This window comes from Pseudophryne corroboree, chromosome 1 (genome assembly GCF_028390025.1).
Source record: "Pseudophryne corroboree isolate aPseCor3 chromosome 1, aPseCor3.hap2, whole genome shotgun sequence".
Taxonomy (NCBI): Eukaryota; Metazoa; Chordata; class Amphibia; order Anura; family Myobatrachidae; genus Pseudophryne; species Pseudophryne corroboree.
In genome coordinates, this window is record NC_086444.1 from 486301532 (window position 1) to 486323021 (window position 21490).

General features: G+C 43.3%; 1 protein-coding gene across 4 annotated transcripts in view; it reads left to right on the forward strand.

Moving 5' to 3' along the window:
- Positions 1 to 21490, forward strand: part of FRMD3 (FERM domain containing 3) — a 366853-nt gene that overhangs the window by 198827 nt on the left and 146536 nt on the right. For all 4 annotated transcript variants that reach the window (XM_063913806.1, XM_063913809.1, XM_063913807.1 and 1 more), the window contains exons 2-3: positions 4180 to 4284; positions 17035 to 17077. In XM_063913806.1, coding sequence (XP_063769876.1) covers positions 4180 to 4284; positions 17035 to 17077 — 148 coding nt within the window. The remainder of the gene's footprint in view (positions 1 to 4179; positions 4285 to 17034; positions 17078 to 21490) is intronic.

A 21490-nucleotide genomic window follows, 5' to 3' on the forward strand; every position in this document is an offset into this window, starting at 1 on the left:
AAGACTTAGTAAATAGACCCCTAGTGGTTTATTCATGAAGCAGTGAAAACAGTGGAGAAACAGATCAGTGGAGAAGTTGCCCATGGCAACCAATCAGCATCTCCCTTACATTTTTAAAAATGTACTTGATAAAGGCTTCCTTCAAAGCTGATTGGTTGCCCAGGGTAACTTCTCTACTGGTCCTTTTCTCCACTCCTTTCACTGCTTCATGAATAGACCCCCTAGTCTTGTAGAGTGATGAAATGGAGAGAGCTAAAGTACCAACCAATCAGCTCCTATAATTTTTCAAACATAGCCTGTAACATGACAGGCAGGAGCTGATTAACTGGTATTTTTTCTCTCTTCATCTTTTTACTCTACAGGGCTTAGTACATGTACGTGTCTTTTAACATGGGATTACCAAGAGTGTATATGGTAAGGCCAAGTAATCACAGCTTGTTAAATACATGCACATGTTGGCAATGTCACATTGGAGCATGAAGGGCTCTCCAGGGAAATGCAATAGTAGTGGACCATGCTTAAGAGGTGTGGCTATCCATGACATGGGATGTGGCCAACCACATCAGAGACTTGGTAAACTATTAGAGAGGACATAGCCTGCAGACAACATGGATACTGCAGTGCATGGGCTGGACCCCTTTAAAAAAATCTATCTATCTATCTATCTATCTATCTATCTATCTATCTATCTATCTATCTATCTATCTATCTATCTATCTATCTATCTATCTATCTATCTATCATAGTTCATGTTGTACACCAGTAGCAAATAGACCATATTCCATGCCATCTATCACTAAAGTGTGACTGGGTGATACAAGGGGTGTGGCCAAATCTGGGAGATGTAGCCACGCCTACTTTGAAGGAAAAAATAACTGAAAAATCCTATGCGCTCTACCATGAAGTGTGGTATTTCTACTCACACCCCCTCCTAAATGTGGTCACACATTTTAAATTAACCACATACCCCCTAAAGGGCAGGATTGTTTAACCCTAACTTAATGGAGCTATTTATTTTATATATATTTAGGAGCTGACTTTGAACACGTTTGCGCACAAATTTGCAGATGTAAGTTGTGGTCACTAAAAAGATAAATAAAATACATGCATATGCAGAGTTACAAATATAGCAAGATGGGATCAGGTCTTCACCAGCACAATGGGGGTCATTCCGAGTTGTTCGCTCGCAAGCGGATTTTAGCAGATTTCCTCATGCTAAGCCGCCGCCTACTGGGAGTGAATCTTAGCATCTTAAAATTGCGAACGATGTTTTCGCAATATTGCGATTACACACCTCGTAGCAGTTTCTGAGTAGCTCCAGACTTACTCGGCATCTGCGATCATTTCAGTGCTTGTCGTTCCTGGTTTGACGTCACAAACACACCCAGCGTTCGCCCAGACACTCCCCCGTTTCTCCGGCCACTCCTGCGTTTTTTCCAGAAACTGTAGCGTTTTTTCCCACACGCCCATAAAACGGCCTGTTTCCGCCCAGTAACACCCATTTCCTGTCAATCACATTACGATCGCCAGAACGATGAAAATGCCGTGAGTAAAATTCCTAAGTGCATAGCAAATTTACTTGGCGCAGTCGCAGTGCGGACATTGCGCATGCGCATTAAGCGGAAAATCGCTGCGATGCGAAGATTTTTACCGAGTGACCAACTCGGAATGACCCCCAATATGCATTAGGTTTACATCCTAATAAATGTTTGTAGAACAGTCTTCCACAGCACCAGATTTGATTTTGAAACTCACTTTCGTAGTTTGATGTTTGCGCTTCATATTTGCTGTTCATATGAATTATTTTAAATATTTTTTATTTTAAATGCTTTTTAAATATTTTTCAATAATAGAAAAAAAAGTATTTGAACATTTGTTTAAAATGAATACATTTTTATGTTCTACGCAGAATATGCTATATCAGTCTAGGCCTACTTCATATGGGTCTTAGGTCAGATTCACGTTGTCTGAGATGTGGAGTTTCCAACACTGGTTTCTGGCACTTACTGTAGGAATACCAGGATGTTCAACAGGGTATCCGGATGGTAGGTCGACACTACTTAGGTCAACAGTCATTAGCTTGACCACTATTAGTCAACACTGACACGGACATAGGAAAATTGTAGACACATTAAAATGATCGACACAGGACAGGACGACCCATGAAAATGTCGACATGGCTTTTAAAAATAAATAAATAGATTTTTAACTTTTTCATACTTTACCTTCCATGTGGACTACCACTGGGAATAGTAACCTGTGCTGAGCACATTACGAGCCATGCAAGGGGAAGCAGTACACTAATTGGGGTTCCTGGTCATGTTACGGAAAAAACTACACCAAAAACAGTTACAAAATCTATGTCGACCTTTTCATGTGTTAACCTGTCCCGTGTCGATCATTTTAATGTGTAGACAGTTTTTACATGTAGACCATGTTAATGTCTACCTAATGACCATCGACCTTAACTAGGTTGACCATTTATCCCATAACCGTTCAACAGTTCCGGTCCAAAATTTGGGGCTGCATATGTGACCCTATTCTTGCTTTTCCTCCACTTAACCCTCTTGTAAGTATGTTTTTTTGGCATTTCAAAATATATGTCTTCAAGCTACTGACACTAACTAAGGGTATTATGGCTAGACATTGGCTTGGGGTTCTTCCCCCTGATTGTTGCAAATGGACTGCATTAGTGAATGACACGATAAATCATGAGAGGTACCTTTACACTGTTAGGAAGGCCTTGAACAAATACAACAAACTGTTGTCCCCGTAGTACTTATCCCAGTATGGTCGTGGAGGTGTGTGTGGTGGTGACAGTGGTGGTGTGTGTGTTGGGGGTGGGGGGGGGGAAGGTGGTTAGGGGCTAGGATCAGTCCTGAGCGGTGGCTTCTTTGCCCCTATTTTAATTTTATATATGAATCTGTTGCTGAGCATGGTATTCTGTACTATTCACGCCTTACATTTTACTTTTGACATCAAGAGTATATCTGAAAGTTCTGTATTATTATTATTATTATTATCATTATTATTATTAACTTTGTTGTGATGTTATTATTTTTCTTTTTGCGTTCCTTTGACTCATGTCTGTATCCAACTGTGTTTGTTTGTTATCTGTTTCTTTTTTCTTTTGTGTGAATATTAATGAACCCCCCCCCCCCCCAAAAAAAAAAAAAAAAAAAAAACCCACACATTTTTTAAATGGCTATGGTATTTTAAGTTCAAATTTAATTATTCACATTCGAAGTTTGCAGTAAAAACTGTAAAACTATACAGGAAAAGGTCGATGATGTTGGTAGATGTATTCACCAAAGAAAATACAAGTGAAAAAAAGGAGAAAACAATACTGTTGTACAGCTCATGCCGGTGTTACCATTTATTAAAAGTCCAGCAAAGAAAACGAATAATATAAAAACATAAGTTTTTTTTTTTTCCACTTATGAGATGCCTTTTTCTCACGAATTCCACATTGACTTAGGATCTGTTTCTTGTATTCTTTGACCTAAAGGCTTTGATGCACACAAGGAATTCACTATCAGAGTGTTTACAATATTACCTTATAAAGGTTTTATTTCTCTCCCATGTTCTGAGTAACTCACGTAAAGAAAATAAATTCATAAGGAGGAGAAAAGAATGACTTTATCTTTGGTGGACTTTTAACGTATGGTTACACCAGAGTGTGCTGTATATCAATATTGCTATTTAGAAGTATGAATATATTGCCTGTACTACCTGAGAACAGCTGTAGCTATTCATGGAATATGGGGGTAATTCTGAGTTGATCGCAGCAGGAACTTTGGAAGCAGTTGGGCAAAACCATGTACACTGCAGGGGGTGCAGATATAACATGTGCAGAGAGCGTTAGATTTGGGTGGGGGGTGTTCAAACTGTAATCTAAATTGCAGTGTAAAAATAAAGCAGCCAGTATTTACCCTGCACAGAAACAAAATAACCCACCCAAATCTAACTCTCTCTGCACATGTTATATCTGCCTCCCCTGCAGTGCACATGGTTTTGCCCAACTGCTAACAAAGTTCCTGCTGCGATCAACTCGGAATTACCCCCCTATATTTCATGAAAAGAGGCATGGGAAATGGGAGTAGTTTACCTTTCTGCAATGTTGAGTGGCTAATTACGAGATGATGCTCCTATAACTGATATGCACACTTTCTCTTCCAGAAAGAGACCAAAGGCCAGTTTCTCCTTGATCATATCTGCAATCACTACAGCTTGATGGAAAAGGATTACTTCGGAATCCGCTTTGTTGACCCAGATAGACAACGAGTATGTATATTAATTTACATTGTTTTTACATGTGGTTAAAGGGCGAATATCTCCCCAAAGCATGTTCCCGAGCCCCTCAGCAAATGTTAGAGTTACCAGATTGGAACACAGGGCCTGATTCAGATGTGGATGGAGGGACTATCGCTGCTGTTTACATTGGAAGCAGCAGCGATAGCTCTAATATGGTAATGCAGCAGGTGGTGTCACACCTCTTGCATGCATTACTGATCAGAGCTGCATCCTAGGACACAGCATCTGACCATCTGCGACTCATCTGTCACCCCTGGGGTTGCGCAAGCCAGCTGCCGCAGCTAAAACTAAGAGGCTGGATGATCTTGGTTTCTATGAGGACTGTAAATTGGCAAATTCATAGATTAGGTAGTAATGGTAGAAGTGCAGGGAAGATGTACTTGTTCACCTCAGTATACTGATCATGTGACTTTCTCGCATCGTAATTGGCCTTTGTAAAGTCACTCAGCTATGGAGAAAAAGTCATCCATTTGTAGAAAACTGAATCAGCTGATATGACCTCTCACAATGGGGTCTATGTACTAAGCCTTGGAGAGAGATAAAGTGGGGAGAGAGAAAGTACCAGCCAATCAGCTTCTAACTGCCATGTTACAGGCTGTGATTGAAAAATAGATTAGCACTTCCTGCTTCTATATTACTATTATAACACTCATTCCACGAGGTGGAACACACAAACAGCACAGGACAGGAAGTGCAATGACGCACTTCCTTTCTCTATATTTAGAGGGCACGGACCTGTACGTTCCAGGAAAGTGGAAGACACAGAATAAACAGAATGGGAATATTCGAGGATAAGAAACTAATCTGGAGTATATAGTACTGTATTTTCATGTAAAGTGGTGGAGATCATCCGTCATAAAGCTCCCAACTTACCCCGAGGTTGCGCTGAAACCAAACTTTTTTCTTTATATATCTTGACAGTGGCAAGTTGTCACATAACCAGGATGATCTATAAAAAAGAAGAGTTAAGGCCAGAGAGTAAGAGAGCCCACACATACTTATGGTGTTCTAGCAGTATTCTTTCTTTATTACGCATGGAAGGGTTTTATGTAGCCTTTTGAATCAAACATTATTTAATATATAGAGCATGCATTAAGCTTCGCCAAAAATGTTATCAAGTCATGTGTACACTATAAGCTGTATTTTGTATTAGCAGCGGGGGGCAGTATTGCCTATATTATTATTATTATTATTATTATTATTATTATTAAGCAAATATTTACTGGTTTTATCGACAATTCTGCTGTCCATGGGAACCCATAGATAACCGCATTCTTTTGAACCCATTTGCAACTTTGTATATCTTGCACCTGCTAAACTCATGAGAATTAAAACTGAGCAACTCTGAGAAAATATATGAGAATATGAACTTTAAAAACAAATTCCTGTTTCCACATGTCAGCATAACTTGAAGAAACCATTTAACTATCAATCTAATGGGGTGTTTTCAGGCGAACACCAGGTTTACAGCTGCACCTTGTTTGGAGCGCAGAACTTATATTGTTGTCTATTACTGTGGTTCAAAAAATACATTTAGGAACTGGTTGGTTGGATTAGGTAAAACACCTGAAGGACCCATTTATGATTAAAAATAATCCTATATAATAAAAGGCTAATGTTGTTTCTCAACTATGTGAGGGGAAGCCACTAGATGACACCCGGCAGACCAATTCAAGTGTTATTCCGTCTGGTGTGCACAGCCGCTGGCGCTGACATTACTGTACTGTTGTTCCATCATTTTTATGGGCTGATAATTAGTAGAATCATAAAGTAGCAAAGTAGCAATTCATAATTTATATGCTCGCTGCAAGAAGTCTACTGCTCTAATTGCCATGATTGATTTTATATTTTTATGTTGTTGTTTTATTTTTTTTTATTTTTTTTTTTTATTTTTTTGGGGGCGGGGTCTGAATGACAAACCACAGACATATATTATATGTCCTCTCCTTTCATAGCAACTATGATGAAAAGAAAGTTTTGCTTTGTTGTAAAGACAATTTCCATCTTTTATTTGTTAATAATTTAGCATGTAAATTATATTCTTTTTGCTTACTTCAGCATTAGCTCCTCATAGTAATTTGGATTGGACAGATCAAGAAATGCTCACAGTTATGTACCTTGTTTTTCTGCAGCAGGGTACATTGTGTTCCACAGGGAAACATTGGCTCTTGATTCATAGGCACCAACAGGCTAAAGCTTTAGGCTGTCCCAGGATGCATTGGGGCCTTCTCTATAAACCCCGCCTCCAAGCACTGGAGCTCAGTTTCGAGTTGGTGCCTGCAGCAGCAGGTTACTTAACAGGGGGGCTGCACTGGGCAGCCCTGAAAAGCTTTCTAAGAAGACTTCAAGGGCCACAGTGCTGATATGTCAGTGTGACATTCTGTGCTGCGGCTCCATCACCTCCCAATCGGCGTCGCATACTCCTGTGGCATGTTCCCGGGTACTTGCGGCGGAGACGCTCCAGCTTTAGGCACTTGGTCGCAGATGCTCTCCTGGTTCGTGTGGCTGCTAGGGGGAGAAGGTAAGAGGGTCCCCCAGACGGGACCCGCCATTAAATCGCATTCCTGTTGCGGTTTTGAGAGATGGACCGCAACGCTGGCGTGGACACTGTCACCGAGCAGGGACCCCACTAGACCGCCAGGGCATAGGAGTACAGGTCGGGTGTACTAACGCCCATTTTAATAAGACTCCGTAGTACCGGCGGTGAGGACCAGCATAGGGGATCCGGCACTTGACCTGTAGCCCGTCCCCTGGTGCAGGGCGCCATCTACTGCAGATTTTCCCGCCTTAGGAGCTGCCTCACACTCTCCCTCACTCCCTGACTTAGACGCTGGCCGCCATCTTCTAAGCATAGCTGTGGCTGGTCTCCGGGACTGCAGGGCAATGTCTCTCTTGTAAAGCCGCCTGTATACATCGCTGTGACTTTACAAACACTTGAGTATTCTACATGTCTTTATACAGACAGCGTTAGTTAATAGTACCTATTACAGGATATATTGTACAAGTATTCTGATATATACCTCCGGTCTAGGACCGCGCTGTACTACTTACAGATCTCTGCAAACTGGATCTTCGTTCTCCCATCTGCATAGTGGCAAGAAGATCCATATCAAATTTCGGATGCATTGGCAGATGGACTATGTCGTATACATCCTAATATGCCCCTGTAGCTTGGTTTGTGTTGGCATGACCAAAAGGAACTTTAGAGATTGGATGGCCAACCATAGGTCTAATATTAGAGCTGCCATAGAAACCGGTGTCTTCGATAAACCAGTGGCTAAACACTTTGCATTGGCTGGTCACTCTGTTGCCAGCCTTAAGTGTATGTTAATTGACCACATACCTCCCAATGTTAGAGGAGGTGACCGACAGAAGCGGGAAGCAAGATGGATTTATGTTCTTGATACAATTTCCCCATGTGGCTTAAATTAAAATAATCCTTATAACATCTTTTTGGGATAACCATTTTTGCTATATCTTTCCCCATCCAGAAGTGACCAGCTTTGTTTTTTTTTGTATTGTCTGATTTTTGATTACATTTAATTGTATTGTCTTTATATTATGTTATGTACATGGATAAGGCTTTTATGTACATTGCATTTCTATTATGTCTTTTTCACACTGTACTATTTTGAACTACAGTGTGTTAATATTTTAATACTTTCTGTGCCTTGTCTGTCTCCAGAATTTCCTGTCCTACAGACATAATTACTTTATTGCCAGTGCATTTTGATTATTTGCTTATGTGGTTTAATCTATGATACTGCCGCAGATGTGCCCGGGAGGTCAGAGTTAACAGCCGCTATAAGTAGTATGGTTGTATACAAACATTTTTGGTGTGGAGTGCATGATGCTTCCTGATGCGTTCCACACTGTTGCGAAGTTGCGCTGGCACTTCTGGGGTCGGCTTCTCCTGGCCGCGGATAACCAGTGCCATGGTTACCAAGCAGGTGTAAGTTGGGCCGCTTAGTTGTGGAACGCATGACTCTTACGGATGCGTTCTACAGCAATGTTGAGACGTGCAGGCACTTCCGGGTTCGTCTTCTTCCAGTCACGGACAATTAGTGTTTTTTAAGCGTTTGGTTTGTTGTAATGTAGCCTCTGAATATGTTTGAGTTTAGCGCGGTTGCGCTGACTTCAAAGCTGATAATGTGCTACTTTAAAGTGGGTTATCATTTTCTATTTGGTAATATGTTGTATTCAACATCCCATGATGCATTGGTTTTGAGACAGGGAATTCTGGGTGATTGATGTTGGTATATATATGTGTGTTTGTGGTGATGGTGCTTCAGTCTGCTCTCTTGCTGCCTTGGAGATAGGATGCACTGTTGCTGGTCCTGAAGATGGTCCTTTGGGGACCGAAATGTCACGTCGACAAAATATGCACGTTTGCACTTTTTCTATGGTCTGTGAGTAAATAAAAAAGATAATTTATCTTTCTTCAATCAAATGTAATTTTTTGGACAGTGAGTGCCTATGCACATGTTTCTATATATATATATATATATATATATATATATATATACATACAGTACCAGTCAAAAGTTTGGACACACTTTCTCATTCATCATTTGAATGAGACAGTGTGTCCAAGCTTTTGAATGGTACTGTATATACAGTTGTGCTCATAAGTTTACATACCCTAGCAGAATTTGTGATTTTCTGGCCATTTGTCAGAGAATATGAATGATAACTCACAAACTTTTCTTTCACTCATGGTTAGTGGTTGGGTGATGCCATTTATTGTCAAACAACTGTGTTTACTCTTTTTAAATCATAATGACAACAGAAACTACCCAAATGACCCTGATCAAAAGTTTACATACCCTGGAGATTTTGGCCTGATAACATGCACACAAGTTGACACAAATGGGTTTGAATGGCTACTAAAGGTAACCATCCTCACCTGTGATCTGTTTGCTTGTAATCAGTGTGTGTGTATAAAAGGTCAGTGAGTTTCTGGACTCCTGAAAGACCCTTGCATCTTTCATCCAGTGCTGCACTGACGTGTCTGGATTCTGAGTCATGGGGAAAGCAAAAGAATTGTCAAAGGATCTGCGGGAAAAAGTAATTGAACTGTATAAAACAGGAAAGGGATATAAAAAGATATCCAAGCAATTGAGAATGCCAATCAGCAGTGTTCAAACTCTAATTAAGAAGTGGAAAATGAGGGATTCTGTGGAAACCAAATCACGGTCAGGTAGACCAACAAAAATTTCAGCCACAACTGCCAGGAAAATTGTTCGTGATGCAAAGAAAAATCCACAAATAACTTCAGCTGAAATACAGGACTCTTTGAAAAAAAGTGGTATGGTTGTTTCAAGATGCACAATAAGGAGGCATTTGAAGAAAAATGGGCTGCATGGTCGAGTTGCCAGAAGAAAGCCATTACTACGCAAATGCCGCAAAGTAACCCGCTTACAATACTCCAAACAACACAGAGACAAGCCTCAAAACTTCTGGAACAAAGTCATTTGGAGTGATGAGACCAAAATTGAACTTTTTGGCCACAACCATAAACGTTACATTTGGAGAGGAGTCAACAAGACCTATGATGAAAGGTACACCATTCCTACTGTGAAACACTGAGGTGGATCGCTGATGTTTTGGGGATGTGTGAGCTACAAAGGCACTGGAAACTTGGTCAAAATTGATGGCAAGATGAATGCAGCGTGTTATCAGAAAATACTGGAGGAAAATTTACACTCATCAGCCCGGAAGCTGCGCATGGGAAGTACTTGGACGTTCCAACATGACAATGATCCAAAACACAAGGCCAAGTCGACCTGTTATTGGCTACAGCAGAATAAAGTGAAGCTTCTGGAGTGGCCATCTCAGTCTCCTGACCTCAATATCATTGAGCCACTCTGGGGAGATCTCAAACATGCAGTTCATGCAAGACAGCCCAGAATTTACAGGAACTGGAGGCTTTTTGCCAAGAAGAATGGGCAGCTTTACCATCTGAGAAAATAAAGAACCTCATCCACAACTACCACAAAAGACTTCAAGTTGTCATTGATGTTAAAGGGGGCAATACACCGTATTAAGAACTGGGGTATGTAAACTTTTGATCAGGGTCATTTGGGTAGTTTCTGTTGTCATTATGATTTAAAAAGAGTAAACACAGTTGTTTGACAATAAATGGCATCACCCAACCACTAACCATGAGTAAAAGAAAAGTTTGTGAGTTATCATTCATATTCTCTGACAAATGGCCAGAAAATCACAAATTCTGCTAGGGTATGTAAACTTATGAGCACAACTGTATATCTGTACATATTCTAGTCCAGTGCAGTTTTATTGTCATAATAATTATCTGCATAGCCTGTATCTGTGTGTGCCTGTATCTGCTGTGTGGTTTCACTTTCAGTGTATCCCAGATATATCTATCACTATATTCTATACCCTAAGGGACTATGTGCGTCTGGCTCATATATAGTGTGTCACAGTATTTACCCATTACAGGTATTCTACTGTGTACTCAGTCACATAATACCGGATTTATTTGCCGTGTGTTGTGTACTGTGTATTCAGTCACATACTAACGGATTTATTTGCAGGTATTGTACTCTGTCTGGCTTTATCGTACTAAACCGCTCTGGTGTTGCATTTGTGTACAATGTCTAACAAGAAGGGCAGTAAGTCTGTGGATGTTCCTGCATCATGCAGAGCATGCGCCAAAGATTTACCATAGGGGGAAGTTTTGTATGATGGTCTGTGTACTGTGTGTCATACATCTCCCAGTCAGTCCGCAGCTCCTGTAACCAATCAGGAGCCACCCTGGGCTGCATTCACAAACCTACTAGGTACTCTGGAGGAATACCTATGGGACCACCTGTGCCACTACAGCCACAACTTGTCCCTATGGTTAATCCATCCGCCTTGGCCGGAAAACTTGTCTAGCCAGTTGCCGCAATTAAATCAATCCTTGGTCAGACAAAAGTCTACTCCAGGTCACTCCCGTGTCTCTGGGTCATCTAAGCGGGCTGCTTCCTCCTTACAATCCACGTATCTCTCAGATGTTTCATCTGAAGAGGAGGGGGAGCATGCTGTCCTGTCAGACACTGAATCAGGTGTTTCTGGCGAGGATTCTCCATTGCAAATTGATGTCCCTGTTTCTGGCGAGGATTCTCCATTGCAAATTGATGTCCCTGCCATAGTGGTTGCTATTAAGCAGATCCTACAAATCACTGATGATGGGGATTCCACTACTGTGGCTAAGCAAACTGATATGTTTAAACGGCCTAAGGTGGTTAAAAATATATTACCTCATTCTGACCATTTGGTGGACGGCAGGAATCCATGTCTAATCCTGGGAAGAAATTCCCTCTGTCTAAACGGGCCTTGGCTCGCTATCCTCTCCCTGCAGAGTTATTTAACAAGTGGGAAAATCCACCGCCCGTAGATTCTCATGTCATCTGCCTAGTGGTGTCATCCACTCTGCCTGTCACCACTGTCACTTCACTGAAGGATCCGACAGATAAGCGCGTGGAGGGATGCCTGATATGTATTTACTCCCTTACAGGTGCTCTAGATAGACCCACTATTGCAGCCTCTTGGGCTGCAAAAGGTATTGAAGCATGGGTTCAGGCATTAGAGGAAGAGTGCCCAAGGATATATCTGGCAATGCCAGACAATACCTGTCTCACATTATCACTGCCGCCTATTACATTCAGGAGGTGTCCTCTGAGGCGGGTGTGTTGGCAGCCAAGGCGTCGACTACGTCTGTCCTGGATGCCGGATTCTGTGGTTGAGGTCATGGAAGGTGGACCTAGACTCCAAAAAGACCTTGGAGGTACTCCCCTTTAAGAGGGACATTTTGTTTAGGGAAGACCTCAATAAAATTACTCTCCCAAATACTAATCCTTCTGCACAGAAGGCAAAATGTACCACTTTTCGTTCCTTTCGGCCTCAAAGGAAAGCAAAAGGTCAGGAATAACCGAGACAGTCTCCTGCTCCCAAAAGCCCAAAGCCCAAGGCTAAACAATCCTGGGCGGCCTGTCAGCTGGCTTCTAAAGAAGACAAATCTGCTGCATGATGGGGCGGGCCTCCCCCTGGGGGACCCCAGGGTAAAGAGGCCGACTTCTGTAGTTCACTCAGGTCTGGTTAAAGACCACTTCAGACGCATGGGTGCTGGAAGTAGTCTCTCACGGGTACGCAGTGTCATTCAAGAGACGCCCCCCTTGCCATTTTTTGCACCATGGTTATCCCTTCGGATCCGTTAAAGGCACAAGCTCTGCAAAAGGTTGTGAGTTCCCTCCTGAATACAGGAGTGGTAGTGCTGGTACCTCTGTCCCACAGAGGCAGAGGATACTACTCGACCCTGTTTCTAGTTCCGAAACCCAATGGGTCTTTCCGGCCTATACTCAACTTCAAATCACTGAACAAGTTTGTGAGAGTGTCCAAGTTTCTTATGGAAACACTGCACTCAATTGTACTGGCTATGGAACCCGGAGATAATATGGTATCCTTGGATATACAGGATGCGTACCTGCACATACCTATTGCCATGTTGCATCAACAGTATCTGTGGTTTGCTATTGGCGACTCACATTATCAGTTCCAAGCTCTGCTATTTGGACTGGCTACAACTCCTCGGATCTTCTCCAAGGTCATGGCCCTTCTCCAAGGACGGCCCATCTCCGTCGCCAGGGAGTCAGGATCCTGCCGTATCTGGACGACTTGCTGATTTAAAATCCCACAATGTCCTCCTCAGTCATCTGCAACTGACAGTAAGCTTCCTATGAGCCCACGGGTGGCTCATCAATTAGAAGAAATCCTTGCTGGTCCCAGCTCAGAGCATGGTGCACCTGGGGGCACTCCTAGAAACACACAGTCAGTGACTGTTTCTGTCTCCAGAAAAGGTCCTGAAGCTTCAGGACAGGATAAGATGCTTCCTTTGTTGCCCCGCAGTGTCGATACACTCGGCGATGCAAGTACTTGGCCTGATGGTGTTGGTATTTGACATGGTAGAGTACAATCAATTTTATTCCCGCCCTCTGCAGGACCAGCAATTGAGCAGGGTCAGTCCCTTCTGGATCACCGACTGGGTCCTGCTGACAATGGATGCCAGTCTGAGGGGATGGGGTGCGGTGTTGGAGCCACACTCTTTTCAGGGTCAATGGACCAAGGAGGAATCACTCCTCCAAATAAACATTCTGGAGTTGCGGGCGGTGTTCAGTGCATTGACTCTTGCGCTGCCTCTGGTACAGAACAGGCATGTTCATGTATGGTCAGACAATGCCACCACACTGGCATATATAAACCATCAAGACGGCACTCGAAGCCGCATGGCTATGGTGGAAGTGTCAAAAATCCTTCTTTGGGCGGAACGCCATCTGCCAGCAATATCGGCACTGTTCATTCCGGGTGTCCTAAACCTTGAAGCGGACTTCCTCAGTCACCAGGACGTGCACGCCGGAGAGTGGAGTCTTCATCCGGATGTCTTTCAACTCCTAGTGGACAAGTGGGGCCTACCAGATGTAGACCTGATAGCGTCTCGACACAATCACAAGGTTCCGGTCTTCAGATCAAGAACCAGGGATTCTCAAGCAGCGTTTGTGGACGCATTAGCAATTCCATGGCACATTCAGCTGCCCTACACGTTCCCTCCAGTGTCACTCCTGCCCAGGGTACTGCGGAAGTTCAAATAAGAAGGAGGAATACTACTTCTAGTTGCTCCAGCGTGGCCCAAACGGCATTGGTTCTCAGACCTACAGGGTCTATCGACAGAGCATCCCCTTCTACTTCCTCAGCGCCCAGACCTCCTCGTACAGGCCCTTGTCTTTATCCGGACCTGGGCAGACTGGCTTTGACGGCATGGCTCTTGAAGCATCACTCCTGAGGGCCAAATGATTTCATCTGAACTATGTTGAAAGCTCGCAGACCGGCATCTGCCCAGATTTATTACAGGGTCTGGAATTCTTACTTCCCTTGATGTGCTGATAAGAATTATGATGCATACAGATTCAGAACTTCCAGAATTCTGGCTTTTCTGCAACGCGGCGTAGATTAAGGCCTTCATCTGGCCTCCCTCAAGGTTCATATATCTGCCTTGTTGGTTTGGTTTCAAAGAAAAATTGCTTTTATGCCTGACGTTCATACATTCACTCAGGGTGTCTTACAGATTCAGCCTCCCTATGTCCCTCCTGTGGATCCATGGGATCTGTCTGTTGTCCTGAATGCCCTGCAAGAGTCTCCATTTGAATCTCTTGAGTCTGTGGACCTTAAATGTCTTACAGCCAAGGTCTTGTTTTTACTGGCTATTGCTTCTGCTAGAAGGGTGTCGGACTTAGGCATTTTGTCCTGTCTTCCACCCTTTCTGATATTTCATCATGGCCGGGCAGTTCTTAGAACTCGGCCAGGTTATTTACCGAAGGTGGTGTCATCTTTTCACCTTAACCAAGAGATTGTGGTTCCAGCCTTTATCTCTTCTGATTTGTCCTCCATAGAGTGGTCTTTGGATGTGGTTAGGGCTCGCCGTATATATGTGGAGAGGACTGCCTCTATCAGGAGGTCAGATTCCCCTTTTGTCATGTTTGGTTTTCACAAACGTGGCTGACCTGCGAATAAGCAAACTTTGTCCAGATGGATTAGAATGCTGATTGCACAGGCTTATACGCAGGCTGGACTCCCAGCTCCTGCTGCTATTAAAGCCCATTCTACTCGGTCTGTTGGACCTTCTTGTGTGGCCCGCCATGACGTGTCTGCAGAACAATTGTGCAAGGCGGCTATGTGGTCCTCAGTGAACACGTTCGTCCCAGGATGCTTCCTTTGGACGCTGGATTCTCATACCTGTTAAGGCGTGTCCCCTCCCTTGAGGAACTGCTTTAGGACATCCCCGATGTTTCCCTGTGGAACACAATGTACCCTGCTGCACAAAAGAAGAGTTATGGTAGACTTACAATGGTTAACTCTCTTTCTGCAAGGTACATTGGTTCCACAGGGCACCCACCCTGACGCACGTAGCTTCTATGGGTTTGTATGGAATTAGCCGCTGGTCCCTTCTCCTGTCATGAGAATGTGGTTCTATGTGGCTAACATCTGCCTTCTCTCTTGCCTGCATTTGACTAGTTAACGAAACTGAGCTCCAGTGCCTGGAGGCGGGGTTTATAGAGGAGGCCCCAATGCATCCCGGGACAGCCTAAAGCTTTAGTCTGTTGGTGCCTCTGGATCAAGATCTACTCTACACCCCGATGTTTCCCTGTGGAACCCAATGAATCTCGCAGAAAGAGTTAACCATGGTAAGTCTACCATAACTCTCCTTATTACGGCAAAACCATTTCTAGAACTATGTGCCGTTTATGCTAATTAATGCGGAAACCAGGGGGTTGCTATGGCAGTTGGAAAGGGCTGAATGTCTAGATGAATATGGCATAATTCGATATATATCTAAGGTTTGGTCAATCAATGTTACTGGTAGTACTGTAGATGACCACCAGCTGCACCTATACACATGAGAATGTATAACTCATACCCCTTTCACATCACACAAATAACCCGGTATGCCGGGTCGACACGGCCATGACCGAATTCCCGGGTCGATAGACCCGGTGATTCAACCCGGGAATAAAGCAGTGTTTTTCCCAGGTTGAATACCGGGTCATTGGCAGCATAAGCGGATTCCCAGGTTGAGGCGACCCGGGACCTGTTTACTAGATTGGGAGAGGCGGCTGGGAGATGTGCTCATCTCCCAGTGCCGCCTCCGCCCCCACTGACGGCTGCGCCCCCTGCCGCTGTGGCAACCGACCTGGCAATTTGCCGGGTCGGGAATCCAGCAGATAGTCTCCAATGCTGGGTCCCACCTTGAAAGGACCCGTTTCCAATTCCCGGGTGGGATCTCGCATTGGAGATGTGAATTATTTATTAATAAGTATTGTGAGATACTCAGTTGTAATATGTGTATATTATTATTATTATTATTGTTATTATTAACCTTTATTTATATGGCACCACAAAGGATCCGCAGCGTCCATTACACAGTACATAATCAAATGAGCAAACAAGAAAACAGCACTCACAGTACGAGACAATATAAATAGGACAGGTATAGAAAACCCGGGGTTAGGTGCCATCAAAGGGAGTAAGGAGTATAATACCCCTTTCACATCGCACAAATAACCCGGTATCGACGCGGCATATTGCCATGTCGAAACGGGTCAGTGTGCGATGTGAAAGCTCCTTTGCTGAATTAGCGGGTCGCCTGACCCGGTAATTCAACCCGGTAAAAAAGAAGGGTAATTACCGGGTTGAATACCGGGTCAGGTGCAGTGTGAATGGGAGCCGTTCCGATGCGACACGGTTCCCATTCACAGCATAGGGAGAGGCGGCGCAGGAGATGAGCTCATCTCCCAGCGCCGCCTCCACCCCCGCCCCTGCTGCTGCTGCGCCCCCCGCTGCTATGGCAACCGATCCGGTATATTGCCGGGTCGGAAAGCCAGCAAAGGAGCGCAAATGCCGGATCCCACCCGATAAGGACACGTTTCTCTTACCGGGTGGGATCCGGCATTTGCGATCTGAAAGCAGCATAAGATTGTGTAAGTAAGAAAAGGAAAGGCACATGAGGAAAGAAGGCCTTGCTCTTGCAAGCTTACAATCTAAAAGGTGAAGAGATGACAGGCCGGGGTGACACAGCAGGTGTACACAGTGAGCATATATATGTGTCTATACTGTATTTGTTAGGTTGTGCTCTAACCACTGTCCCTTGCTTTCTCTTCCCAGCATTGGCTTGACCCAAACAAACCCATATCCAAACAAATGAAATGTAAGTGTTCATCTCCTAATGGGCTATTACGATGTAATTTGTACAATATCAAGTCTCGTTGCTTCGACCTGCCTGCTGCAACATGCCATGGGCAGCACCTCTAAGATACAGTACATTACAGTGCACAGTGTGACAAGTAGTTCACTCATTATTATATTGTTTTGATATTGTTGAATTACTGTATATACATTTTAGAATGATTAGTTTGTTCATTATACATTTACAGTTAATTGAGGTATTTATTAACTACATAGTAGGCCATTATCATATTATTATTACACAGAGCCTCTCTGGCTTGCTGAAACATCTTCTCCCACAGCCTCTTGTTATGCTCCTAACTATATTGTTGCAATATTTTCATTTACTTCACTTGTATAAAATTCAGGTTCTACCATTTGTCCTCTCAGCACTGTATATGAAAAAGTAGTAAAGGATCTTGTCTGATGAAAATACTGAACTACTACAAAAATGTATCAAAGTACTTTTTATGCCTCCTGAATAAAATGTAATTGTTTTAAGATTGTATACTTGTCTTTAGATATTAAAGGATAGCTGTATATACTGCTGTTGGTATAGAGCTTTACCTTGTGTTCGTGATGGTGGTAACACATCTGACTGCAGGGTAGTACAGTTCTATGATGTTCACCACTTTCTCTTCCCCTGTATCTCTTTATCTCCTTCCTGTCAATCTAATTAAGATATGATTACCCTCTCCCAAATAATTATTTAGGGGTATGGCCTACTGGAATGGGATGTGTGACATCAATGGGGAAGCATTAAAACATCATTGGATGCGTAGGTCAAAAAAATACTTGTAATCTTTTTACCCATCCAGGAGAGGAGGAGGGACTGCGGCGTGGTGCCGATTATCACATCATTATGGCGCCGCCCTTATGACATGCTGTCTTGATTTGCGGTACTGTGACACAGGGAGCGGGGCCATGGTGACTTGGGGACATAAATATCAAAGCTTGGAGAGAGATAAGTAGAGAGAAGTAAATTACCAGCAATCAGCTCCTAACTGCCATTTTTCAAGCACAGCCTGTAACATGGCAGTTTGGAGCTCATTGATTGGTACTTTATCTCTCTCTACTTTATCTCTCTCCAAGCCTTGATAAATCTGCCCCTTGATTTCTAGCGTGAGAGCATTACAGCCTCCTTCATCCCACCCACTACTCCAGTGAAGAATGCGGGAGGCTTGACTAATCTTCTGGGAGGATGGGCAAGTATGGTTTGACTGTAAACATTAATATCAAAAAGGTATACATCCGAGTAACACAATGTCATACCATACAGGTTAATACACTGAAGAACTTTTTTTTCTAAAATGTCTTGTATAATGTTATTTTAAAGGCTGCACTCTGAAATTCGTCCAAAAAGCTGCTAGAAAAGAAACAGCCATTAGAAGTGTTGCGCACATTGAAGGCTACACCCCCACTAAATGCTGCACCCTACAAATTTCTGGTGAACACATGTAGCAGTGCTTTTCATCCCCCCGTTCCATCATGACTTAGGAATGCACCCTTGATACTGGATCACTTATAGAGGCCAGTGTCATGTAGTATCATTTTACTGTAGTGCAGCTCTGGCAGCAAAAACAGGGTAAGCATCTCATGATACAGTTTCTTTCCGCTATTGTAGCTGCTAGTCATTGTTCCTGGATGGTGTACAGCAGAGGAGGAAGTACCGTCATGACATTAGTGCCAGTTAAAGTAATATGGACACAGTTTGGCTATGTGTAGTGATGAGCATAGGCTGACAGAATGTCTGAGTTAATTATATGTTGCCTAATGTTAGGTATGATGCTGTTTTACCTGTCACTATACAGCAATACCTCTAAAGAACATCTCACCATACATTTCATAGCATTTTTTTTTTTCCGTTTAACTTTATTGAAAGATAATGGGGTCATATCAGACAAACAGGATGTGTCAGCCTTACTCAAATGGGGAATGATAGTTATGTGACGCAAGCCATGGGCTCCAGATGTTATCAAATGATTTAGACGAATTAGATACTAAGCATGAATTCCATCTCGTAATATACCAAATTCTGGAGATTATTGTTTGGAGTGATGGAGGGGGGCGGGGTCATTTTTCCCCCCAATCAGCTGCCAACTGACAAGTGGTGGCTGTGACTATGGGACATAGTAGTTTATTTTGGTGCCGAGCGGCTGTTGGTAGTCACAGTGGTAAAAGAAAAATCTTGGACACGCATGGGACAGTGTCAATGAGATCTCACCAGAGATTCGAGACTTTGGGACATGTCCACCATACATGGACGAGAGTGCCTTCAGTAGGGCAGCCTCTCCAGCATCTGTCCGATGTACTGCATCTGGCTACAGTTTATTTAAACGAGATGGAACTTAATAAATTTGCCATCTATAAAATAGTTTATAGATCTTCTCTTTTAGTTTAACGTAAATAGAGCTTGAGGCAGAATTCTCTCGAATATCTGTCCAGTTATTGGGGGTCATTCCGAGTTGATCGCTAGCTGAAAATATTCGCTGCGGTGCGATTAATGGAAAAACTGGCACTTCTGCGCACGCAGCGCAGTGTGCACGCGCGACGTACTTTCACAATGACCTATGTAATTTTACACAAGGTCTAGCAAAGCTTTTCAGTCGCACTGCTAACCGCAGAGTGATTGACATGAAGTGGGCGTTTCTGGGTATCAACTGACCGTTTTCAGGGCGTGTCCGAAAAAATGCAGGCGTGCCAGGAAAAACGCAGGCATGGCTGGCCGAACGCAGGGCGTTTTTGTGATGTCCAATCTGGAACTGAATGGGCTGAAGTGATCGCAAGCGCTGAGTAGGTCTGAAGCTACTCAGAAACTGCACTTTTTGTAGCCGCTCTGCGATGCAATCGTTCACACTTCTGCTAAGCTAAGATACACTCCCAGAGGGCGGCGGCTTAGCGTTTGCACGGCTGCTAAAAACTGCTAGCGAGTGATCAACTCGGAATGACCCCCTTAGTCCTCCAGCACTTCTGCCCAGTCTTTTTCCCAAGTCTACTAATGCGGATCATGGGGAGGAGCAGCTTTCACACAGTAAAAATATGGTACATACTCATTTCAGTGTCACAATTTTGGTGGCCTTTATAGATAAATAGTTCACTATACAACAGGCTGTATGGAGTGATTCACATGTTATGAAAAATATGCATAATTTGTCTACTTCATATAACCTGCTGTAACACTATAGTATGTGTTGGTGCCATTTATGCATATACACCACAGCATAGCATGAAAGAGGAGTACATTTCTAAAGCTAAAAGTGAATAAAAAATATTCTCTGTACCATACTATAATGACCAGACATATTTCACAGTTAGCTAGCCAAGGAGAGAATGGATGTTTAGCTGTTAGTAGTATGGGCCTAATTCTGAGTTGATCGCAGCATCAAATGTGTTAGCAGTTGGGCAATACCATGTGCACTGCAGGAGGGGCAGATATAACATGTGCAGAGAAAGTTAGATTTGGGTGGGGCGTGTTCAAACTGAAATCTAAATTGGCGTGTAAAAATAAAGCAGCCAGTATTTACCTTGCACAGAAACAAAATAACCCACTCAAATCTAACTCTCTCTGCAAATGGGGTGTGGTATTGAAAGTCGACAGTAACTAGGTCGACCACTATTGGTCGACAGTAAACTAGTTCGACAGGGTGTCTAGGTCGACAGGGTCTTTAGGTCGACATGTTCTAGGTCGACAGGTCAAAAGGTCGACATGAGTTTTTCATGTTATTTTGGTGTCGTTTTCTTCGTAGAGTGACCGGGAACCCCAATTAGTGCACCGCGTCCCCTCGCTTCGGGCATGGTGCCTTCGCTCCGCTACCGCTTCGCTCGGCACAGATTACCGTTCCAATCGTAGTCCACGTGGATCGTTAAGTATGAAAAGGTTAAAAAAAAGAAAAAAATTGTGAAAAACTCATGTCGACCTTTTGACCTGTCAACCTAGAACATGTCGACCTAGACACCCTGTCGACCTAGTTACTGTCGACCAATAGTGGTCGACCTAGACATTGTCGACCTAGTTACTGTCGACTTTCAGTCCGGATCCCCTGCAAATGTTGTATCTGCCCCCCCTGCAGTGCACAGTGGTTTTGCCCAATTGCTAAAAAATTTCCTGCTGCGATCAACTTGGAATTAGGCCCTATGTCAGGATAGATAGTGCTATTCTAGCAGCACATAAATATAAGGGAGTTTCGATGTTCAACACTTTTTTTAAATTCTTTCCCGAAGCAACTGTTGCTGAGAAATCTATTTGCAGGTTTCCATACATGTCCCTCAAGTGCCACCAGCTTTATTCTTTCACTTCAATATTTAGCCTATTCTTTACAAAATAACACTAGCAGAAGCTTCACCAGCACACAGTTGGAAACTGCTATTGCCAGGGGATAGTCTTTCATATGGTAGA